Source organism: Sorex fumeus, unplaced genomic scaffold (assembly GCF_029834395.1).
Source record: "Sorex fumeus unplaced genomic scaffold, SorFum_2.1 ptg000003l, whole genome shotgun sequence".
Lineage (NCBI taxonomy): Eukaryota > Metazoa > Chordata > Mammalia > Eulipotyphla > Soricidae > Sorex > Sorex fumeus.
Genome location: NW_026606060.1, coordinates 18,806,795 through 18,830,054, shown reverse-complemented (window position 1 = coordinate 18,830,054; position 23,260 = coordinate 18,806,795). Strand labels below are relative to the sequence as shown.

The following is a 23,260-nucleotide window of genomic DNA, read 5'->3' as shown; positions in this document are numbered from 1 at the left end:
GGTATTTATCTAGTTTCATTTTTTTAAATGTGTGTTTATTCAGTTTTTCAGCACCATTTGTTGAAGAGGCTATCTTTACTCCACTTCATGTACCTAGCTCCTTTGTGAAAAATTAGTTAACCATAGATCTGGGGATTTGTCTTTGGGTATGCAATTCTAACCCATTGGTCCGGAGAACCTGTCCTTATTCCAGTACCATGCTGTTTAGAATGCAATGGCTGTATTTATTTATTTTTTTTTCCCCCTTTATTTTATTTTATTTTTTTTAAAGTTGTAGATTTACAATTTTTTGTGCTTTGGTTTCAATTATACAACGATCAGATACCCATCCCTCCACCAGTGCCCATTTTCCACCACCATGGATAATATCCCTCCCACCCCCATCCCCCCATCCCCCCGTCTCTGTGGCAGGGCAATCCCCTGTGTTCTCTCTCTCCTTTTGGGTGTTGTGGTCTGCAAAAGAGGCATTGAGTGGCAAACATGTTCAGTCCATAGTCTACTTTCGACATGCATCTCCCCTCCTGGGAGGATCCTCCAAACATCCTTTATTTGGTGCTCCCTTCTCTATCTGAATAGCCCTTTCCTCTAGGATACCCGGCTGGCCTCTAAGTTATGGAGTAATCCTCCTGGTGCTGATCTCAGCTATTCTTGGGTATTAATCTCATACTTTGTTACTTTATATCCCCCAGATGAATGCAATCTTTCTATGTCTATCCCTCTCTTTCTGACTCATTTCGCTTAGCATGATACTTTCCATATTGTACCACTTGTATGTAAATTTCATGACTTCATCTTTTCTAAGAGCTACATAGTACTCCATTGTGTAGATGTACCAAAGTTTCTTTAACCAGTCATCTGTTCTTGGGCATTCAGGTTTCTTCCAGTTTCTGGCTATTGTAAAGAGGGCTGCAATGAACAAACAAGTGCAGATGTCACTTCGACTATACATTTTTGCCTCTCTGGGATATATTCCCAGGAGTGGTATTGCTGGGTCAAATGGGAGCTCAATTTCTAATTTTTTGAGAATCGTCCATACTGTTTTCCAGAAGGGCTGAACCAGTGGACATTCCCACCAACAGTGAAGGAGTGTCCCTTTCTCGCCACATCCACGCCAGCATCGGTTGCTTTTGTTCTTTTGAATGTGGGCCAGTCTCTGAGGTGTGAGATGGTATCTCATTGTGGTTTTGATCTGCATCTCCCTGATGATTAATGATGTAGAGCATTTTCTCATGTGCTTTTTTGCCATTCGGATTTCTTCTTTGAGAAAGTTTCTGTTCATTTCATTGCCCCATTTTTGGATGGGGTTGGATGTTTTCTTCTTGTGGAGTTTAACCAGTATTTTGTATATCCTGGATATCAACCCCTTGTCAGATGTGTATTCGGTGAATATCCTTTCCCATTCTGTAGACTGTCTTTGTATTTTGGTCACTGTTTCTTTGGAGGTGCAGAAGCTTCTTAGTTTAAGATAGTCCCATTTATCTATCTCTGTTTTCACTTGCTCGGCCAGTGGCGTGGCATCTTTGAAGATACCATTAGCTTCAATGTCATGGAGGGTTTTGCCAACTTTATCTTCAATGTACCTTATGGTTTCTGGTCTGATGTTGAGGTCTTTAATCCATTTTGATCTTACTTTTGTACATGGTGTTAGGCAGAGTTCTGAGCCTATTTTTTTGCATGTAGCCGTCCAGTGATGCCAACACAATTTATTAAAGAGGCTTTCCTTACTCCACTTCACATTACTTGCACCTTTATCAAAGATTAGATGAGCATATGATTGAGGAGAGATGTCAGTGTATTCAACCCTGTTCCATTGGTCTGCAGTTCTGCCTTTGTTCCAGTACCATGCTGTTTTAATTATTACTGCTTTGTAGTACAGTTTGAAGTTCGGGAGGTTGATTCCTCCCATTTTCTTTTTCCCAAGAATTGCTTTAGCTATTCGTGGGGGCTTATTGTTCCATATAAATTTCAAGAGTGTTTGCTCCATTTCTTTGAAGAATGTCATGGGTATCCTTATAGGGATTGCATTGAATTTATACAATGCTTTCGCAATGGCTGTATTTATAACATTCTAAGTTTTAAGTTAGGTAATGAGATATCTCCAATTTCTTATTTCTCAGTATGGCTTTGGCTATTTGGGGTGTCTTATGGTTCCATACAAACTTTATTATTTCCTATTCTAAGCTTGTGAAGAATGTCATTAAAATTTGAATTGACATTATGTTACATCTATGTAATAATTTACATAGGATGGTCATTTTGACAATATTGATCATTCCAATCCATGAGCATGGTCTATTTTTCACTTTCTTTCTAAGGTCTTCTATCTCTTTCTTAAGTGACTTATAGTTTTCGTTCATAGATCTATCAGATCTTCTGTTAATTACTAGGTACTTGATGTTTTGGAACACTATTTTGAATGGAATGGACTCTTTGACCTCTTTCTCTTTATTATTTGCATATGGAATGCAATAGACTTTTGGGTGTTGACTTTGTAGTTATCTACTTTGCTGTATTGATAAGTTATTGTTTTTGGTCACTTTTTAATGGGCTTTTAGTTTTGTCTATGTATATTATTATGTTATCTGCAGAAGCGATCACTTGACTTCTTTTCCAGTTTGGATCCCTTTGAGTTTTTCTTGACTAATTGCTGGTCCTAGAATTTCTGATACCATATTGAATAAAAGTGGGGACAGTGGACATCCTTACTTCATGCCTGATCTTAAAGGGAATGCTTTCAGTTTTTCACTGTTGAGAATGATACTGGCTGTGGGTTTGTTTTAAGTGGCCATTATCTTGATCTTCCACCCCTATTTTGTTGGGGTTTTTTTTCTTTTTTTTTTCTTCCTGGGTCACACCTGGTGATGCACAGAGGTTACTCCTGGCTCATGCACTCAGGAATTATTCCTGGCGATACTTGGGGGAAAAAATGGCAGGCTGGGAATCAAACCCCGGGTCAGCCGCATGCAAGGCAAATGCCCTACCCACGGTTCTATTGATCCAGCCCCGAGGTGTTTTTTTTTTTTTAACATGAATGGATGATCATGTCAAAATCTTTCTCTGCATCAATTGGTATGTTCATATGATTTTTATCTTTCCTTTTTATTGATGTCATGTAATACATTAATTGATTTGTGTATGTTGAACCATCCTTGCATGCCTGGGATGAATCCCATTTAATCATGGTATATTATTTTTTAGAAATGCTGTTGAATTTCATTTGCTGAGATTTTGTTGAGATTTTTGCATCAGTGTTTATCAGGGAAGGGGGTCTGACATCTTTTTTAAGCAGTCTGCTTAATCTGTCTGCTTTAGGTATTATTGTAATGTTGCCTTTATAGAAACTTTTTGGAAGGATTCCTTTTCCTTCAATATTTTGGAAGAGCCTATGGAATAAAGGCAGAAATTGTTCTTTAAAGGTTTGATAGAACTCAATAGTGAATCCATCTGGTCCAGGGCTTTTATTCATGGGGAAGTTCTTAATTACCACTTCAGTTTCCTTGCTTGCAATTGGCTTGTTCAGATGATCTATTTTCTCCTCTCTCTGTTTTGGGAGATCACGTGATTCTAAGAATCAATCTGTTTGTTCTAGGTACTCCAGCGTAACAGCATAATGTTGATAATAGTAACTTCTCATGATATCTCAGGGGTATGTTGTAATTTCGTCCCTTCATCTCTGGTCCAATTTATTTGGGCATTTTCTCAGAATTTATTTCCCCCCCCCCCCATGAGCCTAACCAAAGTTTGTTTGTTTGTTTATTATTTATTTTGGAAAGTAGAAAAGAAAGGAAAAGGAACTCCCCAACTGGAGAGAAACTTAATATAAAACTAAGTTAAAAGAAGTTTTGTATATCTAGCCAAAGTTTAACCTATCTTGATTATCGTTCGAAGAACCAGTTCCTGGTTTCATTGACTATATTGCTTTCTTGGTTTCTATATTATTGATTTCCGCTGTAGTTTTTATAATTTTTTCCTTCTATTTTTGGATTCATTTGTTATTTCTTCTACAGGTGTTTGAGAAATGTTTTTCCACAAAACAATTTTATTTTATTTTTATAAAGTTGTTCACAGTATCAGACATGTTTTTAAGTTGATGATTTGAGCTTTTTCTCTTTCCTAAGGTATGTCTATATTGTTATGAATATTCCCTTTAGTATAGCTTTGTTGTACCCATGAGATTCTGATGATTTGTTCCTTCATTCTCTTAAGCTTCTAGGAAACTTTTTATTTCTTCCTTGATTTCCTATTTGATCCAGTTGTTACATAGCAGGGTTTTGTTCCACTTCCAAGTGTTGGCATTTCCCCACATCTTCTTTCTGTGGTTAATTTCTACCTTCATGACATTGTGGCCTGAGAGGGTTCATGGATGATTTCTAATTTTGTAAATTTATGTAAGTTTGAATTATGCCCTAGCATGTGATCTGTCCTGGTGAATGTCCCATGTGTGCAAGAGAAGAATGTGCATTTGCCGTTTTGAAAGGGAGGGTCCTGCATATGTCAACTAATCTCAGTTCTTCAAACTCCTAGTTTAGGACTCTTCGCTCTTTACTAACATTCCGTGTGGTTTATCTATCTAGTGGTGAAAGTGGAGTATTTCAGTTTCCCACTACTATTGTATTTCCATTAATGTGTTTCTTTAGGTCTCTGAGTTGGCAGAAATTTTGCACACTTCGTTGACCTATGTCAACAAAGAAATTTTGCACACTTTGTTTGGCCTATGAGAGTTAGAATTTCTTCACCTATTGTTCCCTTGACCAATTATAGTATCTGTCCCTCTCCCTAATTACTTTCTTTAGAGTGAATGCTCTTCAGTATGATATAAGTGTGGCTACTTTTTTTTTGGAGGAGGGGTCTACCATTGGCATGTTTTCCATTATTTCACTTTTAGCCTGTAGCAATTCTGTGAATTTATGAGTGTCTCCTACAAACAGATGGATTTTATTAACTGATTCAGCCAGCCACTCTATGGTTTTTGATGGGAGACTTTTGTCTATTGACATTAAGAGATATTGCCATTTTTCTTTGTATGTGTTGGTAGGGGCTGGGGAAGGAGGGTAATTTTTGCAGGGTTGGATTTATTTCGTTAAAGCAAATGTCATGAGCTCTTGTTTGTCTTTTATCCCTCCCTCAACCTAGTGTAGTTGGATTTTAGGTTGAAAGTTTTCATTCAATATTTTGGATACTTCGGGGCTGGAGCGATAGTACAGTGGGTAGGGCGTTTGCCTTGCACGCGGCCGACCTTGGTTCAATTCCCAGCATCCCATATGGTCCCCTGAGCACCGCCAGGAGTAATTCCTGAATGCAAAACCAGGAGTAACCCCTGTGCATCACCGGGTGTGACCCAAAAAGCAAATACAGATAGATAAATAGATAGATAGATAGATAGACAGACAGACAGACAGACAGATATAGATATAGACATATGATACTTCATTCTACTCTTCTCTTGCTTGTATGGTTTCGTATGAGAGATCTGTTGTGATTCTCTATGTTATTTCCTTTGTATTTGAAGTTTTCTTCTATCGATGCTTTAAATAGTCTTTCTCTCTTTTTGGTTATTACCATTTTAATTACATTGTGTCCTGGCATTGTTTTGTTTGAGCCTATTTTGTTTGGTACTTTTTGGGCCTCTTGAATCTATGTAGGAGCTTCTCTTCAGAGAACTGGAAGTTCTTAGCAATCATCTCTTTCACCAGTCACAGCTGGGTGTAGCCCAAAAACCAAAACCCTTATTTTGCCCTTCCATAACCATACTCCCCCCAATCCCCTTGTGCAGTAACTCCTGACTACTAATCTGTTCTCCATTTCTGTAATTCTGTCATTTCATGAATGTTTTATAAATGGAGCCATACAATATGTAACCTCATAGTAGTAGCTGAGGACAATTCTTTCTACATTTATCCGTGGGCCTTACCCACTGTACTATTGCTCTGGCCCCAAGATTTTAAAAAATTCCTCCTGTCTTCAGGAAATAGTTTATTTTCCTCTTAAGATTATTCCTTAACCTTTCAGTAATTTTTTTTTCTTTTGGGTCACACCCAGTGATGCTCAGGGATTACTCCTGATTCTGCACTCAGGAATTACTCCTTGCAGTGCTGGGGGAACCATATGGGATGCCGGGGGTCGAACCCTGTCTGCTGTGTGCAAGGCAAATGCCTACCTACTGTACTATTGCTCCAGCCCCACAGTAAATTTTTATGTAAAAAATAGCTCATTCTTTATTATTGCTGAGTGCTGTGCCATGATGTGAAAGCAAAGACATTCTTTAAAGACATTCTTCAACTTCCTCGTTCCCTCTTCTGACTCTGCGTTCTCCCTCTCTCTTTCACAGCAATGCAAAGTGAGTATAATGATGTGAAGTTGATTAGTGAGTGCTCCAAATCCTCCCTGCAATGGTGCATCCGAGCTCAAAACAAGATGAGAAGACCCAACTCGCTGTTAAAAGACATTCTCAAGTAAGTTCAGGCCCTCGGGCCTTGAGATCCCCTTGACTCTGGTCAGTTGTGCGGAATGGAGAAAAAAATTCAATGTGAGCCCTAAAAGTGCTCCTCATCCTTGGTCAAAGATCACTGGAAGTGCGGTGTGTCAGGCAGTGTTTGGTAACGGTATGACTCCCCCGTTGCAACCAACCAGCTTCCACATGGGTTTCAAAGCTCCAGAAAGAAGTTCTTGCAGGTCCAGCTCTTCCTCACATTATTTAACAAAGACTTTCCCTTTAACTCTTATAGAGATAATTAAAGTCTCCTTCGAGTAACAATAAATATTGAATACTTCTGAGGATTACGGGTTTTTCTGCTGTGTCACACTTATATCCGAATAAGTGTTTGAGTTGTTTAAACAGTTTATTTAGTATCAGTTAAGCTAAGTTGAAAAGTACCCCTTTTTTGTGTTCAAAAGTAGAAATCCAATACTATAATACATGCAGTGTTTTTATTTTGGGGTTTTTGTTGTTTGGGCCACAACCTGGCGGTGCTCTGGGCTTACGCTTGGCCCTATGCACAGAGATCACTCCCGATGGGCTCAGGGGACCATATGGGTTGCCAGGAATCAAATGTAACTTGGCCATATGCAAGCACCCTACCCACTGTACTATCGCTCTGGCCCCATAATTTTAAAAAATTCACCCTATCTTCAGGAAATAGGTTACTTTCCCCTTAACATTATTCCTTAACTTTTAACAAAAGAAATTATTTAAAGCAATAATTCTTGAACTCAATTTAAAATTTTTACTGGGGTAATATTTGATTTATAGCACAATATGTATGTTTGTAAGTTGTAAGGGTACAATGGTCTCACTCCATATCCACCACCGTAGTGCCATAACCCCCCGCCACATGAACTGTGGGTCCCCCTCCACCCTTTGAGCACACCCCTCACCTTTAATAATCTCAGTTCAAAACAGCGGTTCTTAGGGCTGAAGAGATAGTATAGGGGCTAAGGTACTTGCCTTGCATGCAGTTGACCCTGGTTCAATTCCCAACACTACATATGAACACTACCAGGAGTGACCAGTGATTCTCAAACTCTAGTATAAACTTTTTTCAACTTTAGTTGTCAGTATCATTTGGTGAGCTAATTAAAACCAAGATTCCTAGAGCCAGAGTTCAGCTTAATTCTTTTGTTCAAATCCTAGATACGTGAATGCACATATTTAAAATTGTATAATTGTGTAAACTTATCAGAATTTAAAAGCAGTTTTTTCAGGCTGAAAGGATTGTTTAGACAATGCTGGCAAGCCTCATTTGATCCCTGGCACCGCATATGCAGATTACTGAGATTTTAAAAAAAATGTAATAGATTTAGAACTATTGAATCTAACTTTGTGCCACTGTTAAATACTGGTAATGTGAATCTCAGTAATCTGCATTGTGGTTCAGATTTGATTATAGTACCTCTGTGCAAAATAATAATAATAATAATAATAATAGTAATATGGTGCCTCTGTGCAAAATATTATTTTATCCTCTTATAACATAGTCATAAATTACTGATTTACTCAGGAAAATAAGAAACTGTGCTTTCCTTTCACTGCTGTATTCAATTTAAATACTGTCACTTTATGCCACATAAGAGGCAACTCCTTTTGGGTTAGGGTTCCACGTATTTCTCCTGATGTCACTTGATGATCACATGACTGCATCTTTGTGTATTATTTATTTTCTCCCCCCAGGTGTATATTGTTTGTGTTTGGAGTATGGATCCTTTTCAAGTTAAATTATACTACTGAAGAATGTGACATGAAAAATATGCATTATGTGGACCCTGACCGCATAAAGGTTAGATTTTTTTTTTATGTAGTTTAAAGTAATGCATTTTGAAGCATATACTTAGTAACCTCATCTGGAGAGTAGTATAAACAAATGTTCATTGACATTATAAATAACTCCCAGTTGTCCCTTTTATTTATAATGGGACAACTAGTCCCAGCATTCCAACACCCAAATCAGAGACAACCTCCCATCCTAACGATAACAGCGCATCCATCCTCTTCACCCACGGTACCCTTACCCCACTCACTGAAAGGGGAGGAGTGTCAAGTGGAGGAAACATTTGTGTGTGGTGGGGAGGAGGATAAAGGGATTCTAGTCACATGCTCTAGTCACGCTTCTGCTTCATGTTCTTGGAACAAGAAGACATCCCTATTTGGTTTTTTACTTAATGACTTCATGCTACAGTTCAAGATTTTTCCTTCCATTTATTTTCTAAGTATTCTATGCTAATTTCACTAATGGTTTGCATGGTTACATTATCTAAGAATGTTCAGCCCTAGATGAAAGGATGATTTAACTAAGGTTGTGTGGTCATTGTTTAAAGGACTTGTAGAGGTGCTTCCCAGATGTGTGTCATGATGTTGTCGTCATCTTGACTGGAGGATATCCCAGGATTCTTTCTTAACACAGGATGGCCTAGGAGGTTCAACTCTTTGCCCAAGTCACACTTATAACTTCTGAAAGAGTGTCTAGGATATAATCTTGGTGAACTCTTGTGACAGAGCTGGAGCATTATACTCTCCCCTTCTCATAGTTGAGGAAAACAAGGGTCAGAGAGACCTGGTACCCTGACCGGAAAAGGATCACCTGAAATTGGTGCAGTCAGGGGTAGGGCTTGGGCCCTGCTGTGTGGGTTCAGAGCCGCGACTCCTGGTGACTCTGTACTCTCCTGGGTTGGGCGTTCCAAAGAAGCAGACTGAAGTTTTAGGTAGCATGACACCAAAGAGAGCTTATACTTCTGACCTAGATTCAAATCGAAATGCCACTTAGTAACAGTGAGACCTCAGGCTTGTTTTTTTGAGTCTCCGTTTTCTCGAAATTAGATCATATACACAGAGTACCTCCCTGAGTTCTGATTCTGAGTTCCAATTAAAGAAACATGCAAGTCATGTATTTCCTTGAAAATGCCTCAGATTCTTTAATGGCGCAGACATGAATAAAGAAGTCAGTGAAAAGGTGTGATACAGAAGCGGACGTCATGGAGGCACATGCAGGACAGCGGGGTCTCAGGGATCTTCCTGATCACAACCTCCTTCCTTGCTAGGTTTGTTCTCAGTGGATGCAGGTCATGCCATGAGTGCACACACTTTAGCCTTGGTGGAACAGGATGTGCCCAGTACTCTCTACATAGGCCTTTCCACCCCTACTAATGAGGGACCCCTCCCCCACAATCCCTTTCTGTTCTACTGTTCTGAGGAACAGAGTTTCAGAATCCTGTCTCTGATGTGTGCTCATGGGAATGGCCTGAGATAATGCCACTTGATCCGACATACTGATAACTGTATGGGCTGGAGCGATAGCAGGGCTGGAGCAATAGCACAGCGGGTAAGGCGTTTGCCTTGCACACAGCCGACATGGCCGACCCGGGTTCGATTCTTCCGCCCCCTCGGAGAGCCCGGCAAGCTGCCGAGAGTATCTTTACTGCACAGCAAAACCTGGCAAACTACCTGTGACATATTCAGTATGCCAAAAACAGTAACAACAAGTCTCACAATTTGTTGTGAGACTTTACTGGTGCCCGCTCGAGCAAATCAATGAACAACAGGAGGACAGTGCTACAGTGCTACTGATAACTGTGAACTCTCCCTGCCCCTAGCTGCCCCCTTGCCATCTCAATCCATCTGCTTTCCCCTGCCCACTTAGTAACCATGTCATTGATCATCTGACCAAGAATCTAGGTTAATGGAGGAAAAACATGGGCTCTCATGCAGGGGTCAAGCATACCACATCACTAATACAAACGGGACACTTGATTTAGTATCACCTGAAGCAACTTGCTGGGTCTGATTTCTCCGACAATGCCATCTACACCAGGCTGCTGCGGTGATTTGTTTGAACTCCACCAGCATACCCCCAAGGATGATCCTCTGTCCCTGGCACATTCACACAATGTGCCCCTACTCCATCACTGTGGACATGTCACTTTCAATTTCCCCAACGAAATCCTGGTGGCTTTGGAGATAAGACCCAGCTATACCCCAAGGAACTACTGAAAGGGGCATCATTTGTGTAGTCAAAAGAGGAGGAGAGCCCTGATACGGAAGACACAGAGGCTCCGTCCGCAAGCCAGAGGTCAGGCCTGTGGAAGGGCTGGTCTTGCCCATGGGACCTTAATGGCAGAGAAGTATATCCGGGGTAAGAACTGGAGCTGAGAGAAGGGTTGGATGATCTTCACCATCCAAAGATAGAACCGGGGCTGGAGAGACAGTACAGTAGGCAGGGTAGTTACCTCACACACACGGCCACCATGAATTCCATCCTGGCAATCTATATGGTTTCCTGAGCCCCACCGAGAGTAAGCCCAAAGCACCATGGGTAAGACCCAAAATCCAAAAAAATCCCCTCTTCCCCCTGCCCCCTAAAAAAGCCACAGCGAAGATAAAAGTCAGTGGGCCACCATTGTGGTGAATCTCAACTGACCTTAAATGAGGATAATTACTTTGGGAGCCCTGTATGTAGAACACCACCTGCAAAGACGGTAGAATTCAGGCTGCCTTTTGTTCTGTGACCTGAGATGTTTTAAAGCAGACTTTCACCGCATGTGACCCAGTCAGAATAGCTCACTCTGCACCGTTGATCCTGACAACTCACTTTATCGCAGAATGTGGGAACCATGTCTGCAAGCAGTGCCTACCTCTGAGGACTCTGCAGCTCTGAGCAGCTGCAAAGCTGAGCTGATACTGCTGGTCTGGGTGTAGGAGGGAGATGGGAGTCTACAAAGCAGAAAGGGTCCTAGAGTGAAAGGCTTGACTCTCCCACTCTGTAGCTCCTCTATCTGCTCCCTGGATATGCTGCATTAAGAGAGGGCAGCTAGGGGGGATGGAGCAATAGCACAGAGGGTAGGGTGTTTGCCTTGCATGCGGCAAACCCGGGTTCGATTCCCAGCATCCCACATGGTACCCCTGAGCACTGCCAGGAGTAATTCCTGAGTGCAAAGCCAGGAGAAACCCCTGTGCATCGCTGTGTGTGACCCAAAAAGCAAAAAAAAAAAAAAAAACCCAAAAAACAAAACAAAAAAAGAAAGAAAAAGAGAGAGAGCAGCAGGCCCATACCCTCTTATAACACTTGGTAAACTTGAATTTTAAAGCCAAGAGAAAGGGCACCCTGTAACTGGCAACATAAGTATAAATTCACAGTTCCATTGATTACATTCACTACTTACGATATTGGGATGAGGAACCCCAGCAGCCCCATTGGACTTAGGGTTACCCAGGTCACCCTGGACCTGCCCTCATTCAGACAGCGGAGTGTGGCCAAATGAGCTCTAGGGATTGTGCTCTCTATTCAGTGATTCCCCTGTCTGGGCCTGTGTTTAAAAGACGGTAGTCTCTGCGGGTACTGCTGTGATTCTGTGAAAGTGTGATTAGATGTGATATTGTACTCAGAAGACATTTGAGGAAAGATGTGAGCACGTCCATGTCCCTTTAGGTCTGGGCTGCTTGGTTCAAAGTCATCTGAGTTCGGCCATTTCTCCTTTCAGAGACTGAAGCTCATACCACTTTAGGAACTTCGGTCTGTGCTGGGTTGTTAATTATGGCTAAGTGCGCTCTTCTCTGATTGCAGATCCATACTCAGGCATGTAGAGTAAGCCCAAAAGCCTTGGATTGAGGTATTAGAAACCTGTTCTCTTTTTTTATATATATTTCTTTTATTTTTTTTAATGAATCACCGTGAGGTACAGTTACACACTTACAAACTTTCATGCTTATATTTCAGTCATACATTGATCAAGTGCCCATCACTCCACCAGTGCCCATTCTCCACCAGTGCCCATTCTCTACCACCAATGATCCCAGTATCCCTCCCACCAATCCCACCCATTCCCCCCACCCCACCCTGCCTCTGTGGCAGGGCATTCCCTTTTGCTCTCTCTCACCCTTTGGGTGTTGCGGTTTGCAATAGACGTATTGAGTGGCTATCATGTTCTGTCCGTAGTCTACTTTCAGCTCACATCTCCCATCCCGAGCAGACCCTCCAATCACCCTTTACTCGGTTGCCCCTTCTCTATCTGAGCTGCCTTTCCCCCAACCATGTGATGCTGGCTTCCAAGCCATGGAGCAACCCTCCTGGTACTCATCTCTACTATTCTTAAACCTGTTCTCTTTCAACCTCTGTGCTGCCTGCCATTTCCCCAGACCTTTCTTGAATGGTGTAGAAGGCTTGCCTTAGATGTAAATGCTTTCACCATGATGACCCTGCTCATGAACTCTTCAAGAACAACACCTGCCTTCCAATTCATAGCAGTCCATCTTGGTTCCTTTTTAACAGTTCTTTGCCCTCAGAGGCACCATAAAGATCATTCCTTTCACGCTTGTTGTTATTCCTTCAGTGTATGCTGTTTGGTGAGTGTAAGAGAATTTATAGTTTCTACCACTGGCACCATCCCATGTTCAGGCTTCTCTGTTATCAAATTACCCTCCTCAGCCTGTGTCATGATCACCACTTTCACCCACAGCCCCAGGCCCTCGCAGACTAGTTCAGTTCTCTGTGGAGTCTTTCTCTGACCCGGCTACCAAAGACAACCATCTTGAAATATAAAGTAACAGAATGGGAAACTAACACCCAAGAATAGTAGAAATAAGTACCAGGAGGTTTGCTCCACGGTTTGGAGGCCGGCCTCACATGCTGGGGGAAAAGGCAGCTCAGGTAGAGAATGGACCATCAAGTAAAGGTTGTTTAGAAGGCCGCTCAGGATGGGAGATGTGTGCTGAAGGTAGACTATAGACTGAACAGGGTGGCCATTCAATACTTGCATTGCAGACCACAACACCCTAAAAGAGAGAGAGAGAGAGATAGAGAGAGAGAGAGAGAGAGAGATAGAGAGAGAGAGAGAGAGCGCAAAAGGGGATGTGCCTGCCACAGAGGCGGGGGGTGAGGGGGATGGAGGGGGGAGAGATGGGAGGGATACTGGGAACATTGATGGTGGAGAACGGGCACTGGTGAAGGGATGGGTACTTGATCATTGTATGACTGGAACATAAACACAGAAGTTTCTAAGTCTGTAACTGTACCTCACAGTGATTTCTTTTTAAAAAATTTTTAAAAATTTAAATAAAAAAAAGACAACCACTTTGGGTTTTCTTGTTGTTTTGGTTTTTTTTTTTTTTAAAGACAACCAACACTACTCCCACTACCCAGCCGTCGCCACACTCCAGGACGCTTTCCGGACCCGCGCGGCCGCTTTGCCTTACATCATAAGACACTAAATACCCATCTTCTGGAATTGTCGTACCATATTTGATAGGGTTCAAATATGGTAACACCTACAAGGGTGATTAGAGGTCACCCCAAAAGCCTCTATCCCTCTCGGAAAGACTGGCAAGCTACCAAGAGTATTCCGCCCACACGGAAGAGCCTGGCAAGCTATCCGTTGTGCACTCGATATGCCAAAACCAGTAACTACAGCTGGTCTCATTCACCTGACCCTGAAGGCTTCACCGACATGGCAGCACTGAGAAGGATGAGAAAGGAGAGGCCGACAAAATCTCAAGGCCGACCTAAGCTGCCACAACGAAGGAAGACAAAAATGATCGTCTGTACTTTCAATGCACGTACGCTAGCATCAGATGCATCCATCGAGGACCTGATGGTACAAGCGCGAATGATCAAGTACGACATCATTGGTCTGACCGAGACAACAAGGCACGAATCTTACCATGCCGTTTTCGACACTGGAGAAGAATTGTTCCTCGGAACATGCGATAAAAGAGGTGTTGGAGGCGTCGGTATCCTTGTCAACACAAACTTGGCCAAGAGCATTGATTCATTCGAATGCTTAACAACCCGAATCGGACGTTTACATTTGAAGAGATGTGGCTCACTGCCTGCAGTTTCTATCTTCGTTGTCTACGCACCAACATCTCATTATGATGAAAGAGAAATCGAGAAGTTCTACATGGAGCTAGAGAAGTTCTATAAAGAAGACCACACCTTCTACAAGATCATTGTGGGTGATTTTAATGCCAAGATAGGACCGAGAAGATCAGCTGAAGCACTTCACATCGGGACCCATGGCCTAGAATGGAATGAACAGGGTGAGAGACTGTCTGAGTTCATCATGTCGACCAAGACCATTCATGGTAACTCACAGTTCCAGAAGGCAGAATCTAAACGATGGACATGGGAGTCTCCCGGTGGACAATTCCACAACGAAATAGACCACATCATATTCAGTCGACAGTTTTGCCTGACTGATGTCGCTGTTGTCCCAAAATTTCTAATGGGATCGGACCACCGTCTCCTTCGTGCAAAATTCCACTTCACAGAGCAGGGAGAAAGGGCTGCAAAGTTCAAAAAGAGAACTCCCAGAATGACCACCAACTGGGAACTCTTTGGTACTCTTGCGGCAACATGGGAAGATGCCATTGTTGACAACATTGACGAGGAATACGATCGACTGGTTCAGCACCTCCATGAATGTGCGAGGAATGCCAAGAGAGAGATAGCCACAAAAAATCGGCTATCTTCGAAAACTCTTGAGCTAATTCGCCAGTGTGGTTTGGCGCATGCCGCAGGCAACCGCAAGCTAACGTCCGAGCTCGCAAAGCAGTGCAGAGATGCGATCAAGGAAGACCTCAAAGAGAGAAGAGCAGAAGTACTGGTAGATGCGGCAGAAGCCGGGAAAAGTATTCGTAACGCCCGCCTGTCCGCCAACTACAAGACCAAGATGACTGCCCTCCGACATCCTGATGGATCCATCACATCCTCCAGAACGGCAATGGAGAAGATTATCCATGACTTCTACTCAAATCTCTTCGATAGCCATGTCCACTTGCCGACATACCAAATTCCACAGGATGGATATGTCGTTCCCAAAATTCTCCCTTCCGAAATCCGACACGCCATTTCGTCGGTAAAGAAACAAACAGCACCCGGCCCAGACAAGGTCAGACCTGAACACCTGAAGAACCTGCCGTCAGTACTCATCAATACGCTGGCTCGGCTCTTCACTTGCTACCTGTCTGAATGCAAGGTTCCGTCCCAATGGAAAACCATCAGGACTGTACTACTGTTCAAGAAGGGAGACATCCATGACATTGGCAACTATCGCCCGATCTGCCTATTTTCTGTCATCTACAAGTTGTTCACTCGAGTCATCCTAAATAGGATTGGCAGAACACTAGATGAAGGACAACCATGCGAGCAAGCCGGGTTCTGCAAAGGATTCAGCACCATCGACCATATCCACACAATAACCAAGCTCATTGAGGTTTCTCGAGAGTTCAAGATGCCGCTCTGTTTAACGTTCATTGATTTAAAGAAGGCCTTTGATTCTGTTGAGACGGAAGCAGTCATTGAAGCCCTAGCCAATCAGGGCATTCAAGCCCAATACATCAGGATCCTCCGTGAGCTGTATTGCGGATTCACTACCAGGATCTCATCATTCTACAAAGAAGTGATCGTTGATGTCAAGAGAGGGGTGCGGCAGGGTGATACCATTTCACCGAAACTCTTCAGTGCCACCCTCGAGAACATCATGCGACAACTAAAATGGGAAGGAATGGGAGTGAAGATAGATGGTCGGCAACTACACCACCTCCGCTTTGCTGATGACATTGTTTTAATAACACCAAACATCAGCCAAGCGGCACAAATGCTGGCCGACCTTGACCGTGAGTGTGGAAAGGTAGGACTACAGCTGAATCTTACGAAGACAATGTTTATGAGAAACAGCCTCGTTCCTGACACCCCATTCGCTCTCAATGGAACGACCATCTCCGAATGCAACAGCTAGGTCGAGAGGTCAACATGACAAATGACCTGGCACCCGAGCTGCACAGGAGGAAGAGAGCGGCTTGGAACACCTTCAAGAACGTTGAAGAAATAGCTAAGAGGACGAAGAACCTCCGGCTCCGGGCACATCTCTTTGATTCCACTGTACTTCCTGCATTAACATATGCCTCAGAGACCTGGGCCCTACGCAAACAAGATGAGACCGCTATTCAGGTCTCCCAAAGAAGAATAGAAAGAGCTATGCTTGGAATATCACGTTTCACTCAAATGAGAGAAAGAATCCGGAGTTCCGACATCCGTCGAAGATCAAGAATCAGGGACGCTGTCTCATTTGCCAAGGTGTCGAAAATCAGATTGGCTGGTCACTTAATGAGATTTAAAGACGACCGCTGGACTAGAGCTGTTACCGACTGGATTCCACGGGATGTCAAAAGATCGCGTGGCTGCCCACCTACCAGATGGTCAGACTTCTTCGTGAAGATCATGAACGATCGGTTTGAGGCCCTTCATGTTCCCAGAGCGAACAGATGCCATTGGGCTACACTAGCACGCGACAGGGACAAATGGAGACATTACTGGTGCCCGCTCGAGCAAATCGACGACTAACGGGAAGTTAAGTGATTAGGTGATTAAAGACAACCACTTTGAACTGCACTAATGTGGCACAAACTTTGCCCACAGTTGCTGTTCCTGGTGCTTGCAGCACCAAGTGAGACGGCAACCCAGGGAGGGAGAGCCCGGCCCCCACGGAAGTCGGAGTCTCCCGAGGGAACCAGTGCCCGAGTCCCTGTGACACCCCTCACCTCCCCACCCCAGTTTAATTCCAGATTCTCCTCCCACGTAATGCTCCACGTAATGCCTCCATGTAAGTAGATCCACACCTCACAGAGAGCACCGTCCTGTACTAAGCAATATGCCACTGTATCTAGGCTCATGAGAAAGATCAGCTAGAAGGTAACTAGAGTAACAGTGGAGGTAGCAATAAGTGATTGATAACACACATAGCATATCTGGGGCCTGAGTTTACTCCCCAGCACCTGCTGTGGTGGCCTGGATGGTTCCCAGCCTATTGCCAGCCCCAAACACGGAACCCACCAGCTACCAAGCATTTCCAGGAGTGCCCCTGTGGGGGCAAGAAACTATCTATGAAGTAAAACTGCAAGTGGAGGTTTTGCCAGGGAAAATTACATCAATTTCCTTTTTCTCCTTCGGTGGATTTTCACATTGTGGTTTTTCATGGCAAATTGCCACATCACTGATAGTTGGCACTACTCAGTGTCTGTTTATTCTTCACTGCGGCAGCCAGCAAGTGTGGCCTGAAAGACTTTTACATGCTGAAGCTCCACTTTTATGACTTGGCGGGGTACCATGGGAGTTCCTCTGTGGTCAAGAGTGTGCCGGTTCTCTGCTTCCCAGAGAGGGGGGGTGTCCTCACCCTGAGTGGGGCCAACCATCCCCAGATGGCATCTCCACACTTTCTCCCTCAGGAGCCCCTGCTTCCACCTTTGGTGCTGGTGGCAGCTCAGAAGGAGAAAGTCTCCGTGCTTCCCCTTCAGCTCCGTGTGATCCACTGAGTAGCTCTCTCAGGGTTTTCTCCTGGGAGCTTTGAAGCTCTGAAGAGAGAGACTTAAGACCATTTCTGGTTAAGAGAAATTCTCCTGAGAGCTTTCTCAGAGCTTATTACACATGGTCTAATGAGTTGAAACAAAGGAAGAAAGGCAATTTCTGTGACTTTAGCCATCGGTCAGTGCACTTTTTCTCAGGGACCCTTATTGCCTCATGGAGGACAGGCCACGGTCCAATAAGCTGACCTATGCTCTGCTCATAGTCCACACAGCAATAAATCTGGGAACCTGACATGGAACTCTGTCCAAGGGGGATGGAATGAAATTTCACTCCTTCCAGATCTGGCCGCCAGGCAGCCTGTGCACAAGCCTGCTCCCCTTCCTGCCTATCCGGTCAGAAGATGGCCACTGAGCACCTCTCAGACCTCCCATCTAGGCACTTCTCAGATCATTTCTGTCTGTAGGGATTTGTGAAAACAAATGATTGGGATGTCTTTCTTCGCCCCCCCTTTGGCTTTTTTTTGTGGGGGCAGGGGGTTGGTGTCCCACCCGGCAGTGCTCAAGGGTTACTCCTGGCTTTGCATTCAGGAATTACTCCTGGTGGTGTTCAGGGGACCATAGGGGATGCTGGGAATCGAACCCGGGTCGGATGCATACAAGGCAAATGCCTTACCCGCTGTACTACTGCTCCAGCCCCCTCGGATGCCTTTCTTTGTGAAGAAGTACAACTTCTTCTCTTTTTAAATTAAAGAACTGTGGTTTACAAAATTATTGATAGTTGAGTTTTAGGCGTATAATATTTCAACACCAGTCCCACCCCCAGTGTTATCTTCCTCCACCAGTTTTCCCACATTCCTTTCCCACACCCGGCCCCTCCCCCATCTTCGCCTATCAACTTGACAGGCACCTTACAAGGTTCCAGGGGTTGCAGCTTAGATCTGATATGTCCAGTGTGGTTGTGTCTGTGTTGGATATATGGCCACAACACTCACCCATATCAACAGAATCACTGAGGCCCTGCTGCCTATTCACTCATTACTTGCAGTGTTCTCTTCCCCCACCTCGACCCAGCTTGATTTCTTTCCTCCCCTGTCCTTTTCCTCTCTAAACACTGGGGTCATGGGTGATGTAGGCATCCCCCTTTACTACAATACATCGTGTTGAGTGAAGTAAGCTAGAAAAGGAAGACACCAGATGATCTCACTTATCTGTGATACATAGAATACTGGACGAGAATTGGCCCTTTGCCTGCTTCAGCTTGTCATTTTGAATCTTGGAGCATGGAATAGAGACTCATGTGCAGGGTACACGTGGCCCCCTGTTGGCCCTACCTATACCAGTTGGGTGTGAAGTGCTTGCTGAGTGTATATACAGGGCAAGGTATCTGGGAGAGAGGGTAAGAAAGGGCCAGGGTCACTGGGTATAGAGAGAAAACAAAAATTGCAGGGATGAGGGAAGACGTTCCTGCCCAGAGGTGTTTTTGGGTTTTGTACGTTTTTTAAATAAAGTTGTTCACAGTAATTTATTACATCCGATAATCCAACACCAATCCCACCACCATTAGACCTTCCCACCACCATTATTTCAAATTTTCCCATCATCACCCAAGCCTGCCTCAAAGGCAGACCCTAAATAAGTTATTTTGTATTGCTTGTAATGAATAATCCACTATAAATGAGCCCAAAAAGTTTCCTTAGAGAAAAGTGTATGAAGATTGTTGTATCTCACCCTGGAGACATTAAGCTCTTGTATAACATGTTGTTGTAGGTTGAGACTTCTGTGCTAATATTTTTTTGATTGAGTTCGGTTGCCTTCTATTTTGCACCCCATCCAATGTGATGTGCTTCTTCTGGTACAGAAGTGGTACAGAGCATGAGATATCACTCCAGGAATTCTAAAACTTTTAATAGGGTGATAGAGCTGGAGTTAAGTTTTTAACTGGATGGTAACTTTGTGGTCTGGAGGCATCTCTGTAGCTTGTTGCACTTTTCTGAGATTTATTTGTGAGTCTCTGGATCATGGAAATTAATGAGCTCATATGGTGTCAGAGGCAGTTCCTGGGCGTGACTGCCAGGCTCCCCTCAGAACAGAGAGATGGGGGAAGGTCACCCATTCCCGACTCCAAGAGGAAGCTGGCCCAGACCTGGACTTTGTTCCTCATATCTGGGTCTTCTGCATTGACCAGGACCAAGTGTACCTGGCATTTTCAGCTATTTCTTGTGATATAAAACATTAGTATAAAGGAAATGGTGAAACCAAGGCCCCATGTAACTTTAAAATAAACATAAATCCAGTTGCTTTCCAGCTCTATAGAATTCATTACTCCAGGTGCTAAATGAAATTACTTTTCATCTTACTAAACAGGAACATGAGTATAAAATATTTTCTATTATTTTTTAATGTCGGGAGGGGGAATGTACCACCTTAACCAGTTTTAAGTATATAGTTAAATTGTACTATAGGATATTCAGGTGGTAGTGAAACAGAGTTTTAGAACTTTTTCAACTTGAAGAACTAAAATTTTGTAAATCCAATTACATTTAAACAGTTTTCCCTTTTGTCTCTGTCTCACTCCCCTACTCCCCACATTCTGTCTGTCTCTGTGAACTGGACACCTTAGATCCCTCACGTAAAAGAAATCATCTTCTTTGTCTTTTTATGACTTTTTTTGCTGGGGGCACACCCAGAAATACTCAAGGGTGACTCCCGATTCTGCACTCAGGAATTACTCTTGGCAGTGCTTGGGCAACCATATGGGGTATTGGGGATTGAATCTGAATCAGCCACATTTAAGGCAAGTGCCCTTATCCACTGCACTGTCATTCCAGTGCTCTTTCTGTGACAATTTTATTGCAATAAATATGGTATGATATCCACAGGGTCATCCTAGTTGTAGCATGTGTCAGGATTTTGTAAAACATGAGATTGTGAACACCGCCAAGCATGGATTTTTTTTACCCCAAATTTGTACACCAAATTCACTTAAACAAGGATCAAATGGGGGTAGGTGGAAAGCGAGCCCAGGGAGAGGGGATGCATCTTTACTGTGTAATGAAATAAATATTGAGTTTGTCTCTGTGTATGTGATGTTGCATGAATATTCTTTCGGTTGGAGGTGCAGAGACAAGACACGCAAGAGGAATGTAGAGAGCACAGAGGGCCAAGGCATCGATCTGGCTCGAGACGAAGAGCAACCTTTTATTCTATTTTTTTTTTAATCAGGGACATCCTAACAACTTCATCACAGAGAAAGACTCACTAATGAGAGTACAAACAGTTACAGGATAAGCATTCCTCAAAAGAACATCAGGGTATACGTTGTCCTGTCAAAGCTATGTTGTCAAAGCTATGTTGTAATAACTTAAAAACGTCAGAGGAAGATATGGAGCTGGACACATAGGCTCTACAGATTACATCCCCCACATTCTTGTGGTTGGTTGCACACAGGGCAAAGAGAAGGCTCATACTAATACTTGAAGGTCAAACCAGATTAAGGACGTGTAAGAGAGGGGGAAACTGCTGCCTTGTACCGCCAAGATAATGTATGACTATGTAAGCGGGTGTATGAAAGTACTCTGTACTCTCCAGGTCATCGGATTCACAAGTTTAGCTTGCCCACTTCACGTAAAAGTGGGGCCTCGGTTCTGCTTCCTGCTTGCAGGGCAGCGTCCAGAGGCTCGTCCTAATGTCCTGACTTAGCATCAACATGTGGTTTTTCTCAGGCTGCTGCTTCCACTTTCTGAGCAGCTACTGAATAACAAGTGGGGAGTTGTTAGAAGACGTGGAGGGGTACAGTGTCATCACTGGGTGCGCCTGAGAGGATGCCTATTAGCTTAGCTCCTGTGGCTCTGATTCTGTTGCAGGGAGCTCAGAAATATGCTCAGCACATCTTGGAGAAGGAATGCCGGCCTGGGTTTGCAGAGAGGTCCATGGGAACGTTGTTTGAGCACAGGTACAGCATGAACTTAGCACCTTTTGTGAAGAGAACCCCCCAAGCGAATGAAGCCGAGTACAAATACGAGCCTCCCTTTGGATTCCGGAAGTTCTCCCAGGAAGTACAGACTCTCTTGGGACTCTTGCCTGAGGATGACTTCCCTGAACGCTTGAAAGCAAAGAGCTGTCGGCGCTGTGTGGTGGTCGGCAGTGGTGGGATTCTCAAGGGACTAGAGCTGGGTGAGATCTTGAACCAGTTTGACATTGTCATAAGGTACGTTGGTTTCATAGGCAACCTGCCTGCTCTGGAATAAAATTCACATGATCACAGGTGCCCCCCTCCCAGCCCCCTCAACCAGCACCCTACACACACACACACACACACACACACACACACACACACACCAGTGTGGGACACAGAAACTGCCCTCACACCCACTGCAGGAGACTTGGAGACAAAAACATAAAATTATTGGCTGCAGTTTGGGTCAAATCTTCCAGAGGAATGAGGTGTGGAAGAACCCATAGCTTTGGTCCTTCATTATTTACATGTATGATTATTTTTGGAAATAAATTTTCCTTGAAAATAACAATTATTTCCTTGCAAATAATTGCTCACTGAAAGATATTTAACATTGTATAGATTTTTCCCCCTTGTGTTGCATGGATCAAACCCAGGACCTCACACTTGTGAAGCTTACATCCCTGGTCCCAGTATTTTAATACTCTTAAGGATCTTGATACATTTTAGTAACTTTTCCTTAAGCAGATACAGTGAATGGGAGGGAAACCTGGGGTCATTGGTGGGGGAAAGTGGACATTGGTGAAGGGATTGGTGTTGGAATGTTGTATGCCTAAAACTCAGTCATGAATAACTTTGTAATAAACAGTGACTCAACTTAAAGGGTGGGGGGGAAGTACATAGAACGAGGACCATGATGACTTTTGGGTCTTTGGGGGTCCTCTAAAAACAGTGCTCTGGACCCACCCCCGGAGATACTTAATCAACTAGCCATATGATTCAATGCTTGTGACATAGTGCTACCAGGCTAGCAGTGATGGGGCCACCAAGGCAATCCCAGTGATGCCCAGGGGACCACAAAGTGCCGGGGATTAAATTCAGTTATCTCTACACGCAAGGTGTATAGGCCTGACCACTGAGCTTCAAGCCTGAATTACAAATGTCTGACAGTAGGTATTGGTTTGATTGATGGCTGGAGAGACCAGGAGGAAGCCTGGGCTTAGAGATTGTAATTAGGGCAGAAAGTATATGGATCAGGTATGAGAGAAAGTATAAGACTAAAGACCCCATCCAAGAGTCCTGTTGAAAATGTGAATTTCAGAATTTTCTCACAGTTAATGTAAGGACCATCAAGATTTCTGGTTTGGGATTATTGAGACATCAGAGGAAATCACTGTCAGATAAGATGGGCAGGAAGGAAAAGGGAGAGGACTCAGGAGAGCGGAAAAGGGGCTGGAAGAATGCTGGGTGTGAGGTGATGTTGGGCATTTGGTGGGGGTCCGTGGACTTCCCACACAGAC

The 23,260-nt window shown here is 43.7% G+C and overlaps 1 protein-coding gene across 2 annotated transcripts in view; it reads left to right on the top strand.

The window, feature by feature from the left end:
* Positions 1–23,260, top strand: part of ST3GAL5 (ST3 beta-galactoside alpha-2,3-sialyltransferase 5) — a 59,470-nt gene that overhangs the window by 23,668 nt on the left and 12,542 nt on the right. Inside the window, exons 2-4 of one of the 2 annotated variants that reach the window (XM_056118189.1) lie at positions 6,329–6,452; positions 8,168–8,273; positions 21,649–21,992. In XM_056118189.1, the coding sequence (XP_055974164.1) occupies positions 6,329–6,452; positions 8,168–8,273; positions 21,649–21,992 (574 nt within the window). The remainder of the gene's footprint in view (positions 1–6,328; positions 6,453–8,167; positions 8,274–21,648; positions 21,993–23,260) is intronic. The other variant, XM_056118197.1, reaches the window with a different exon arrangement.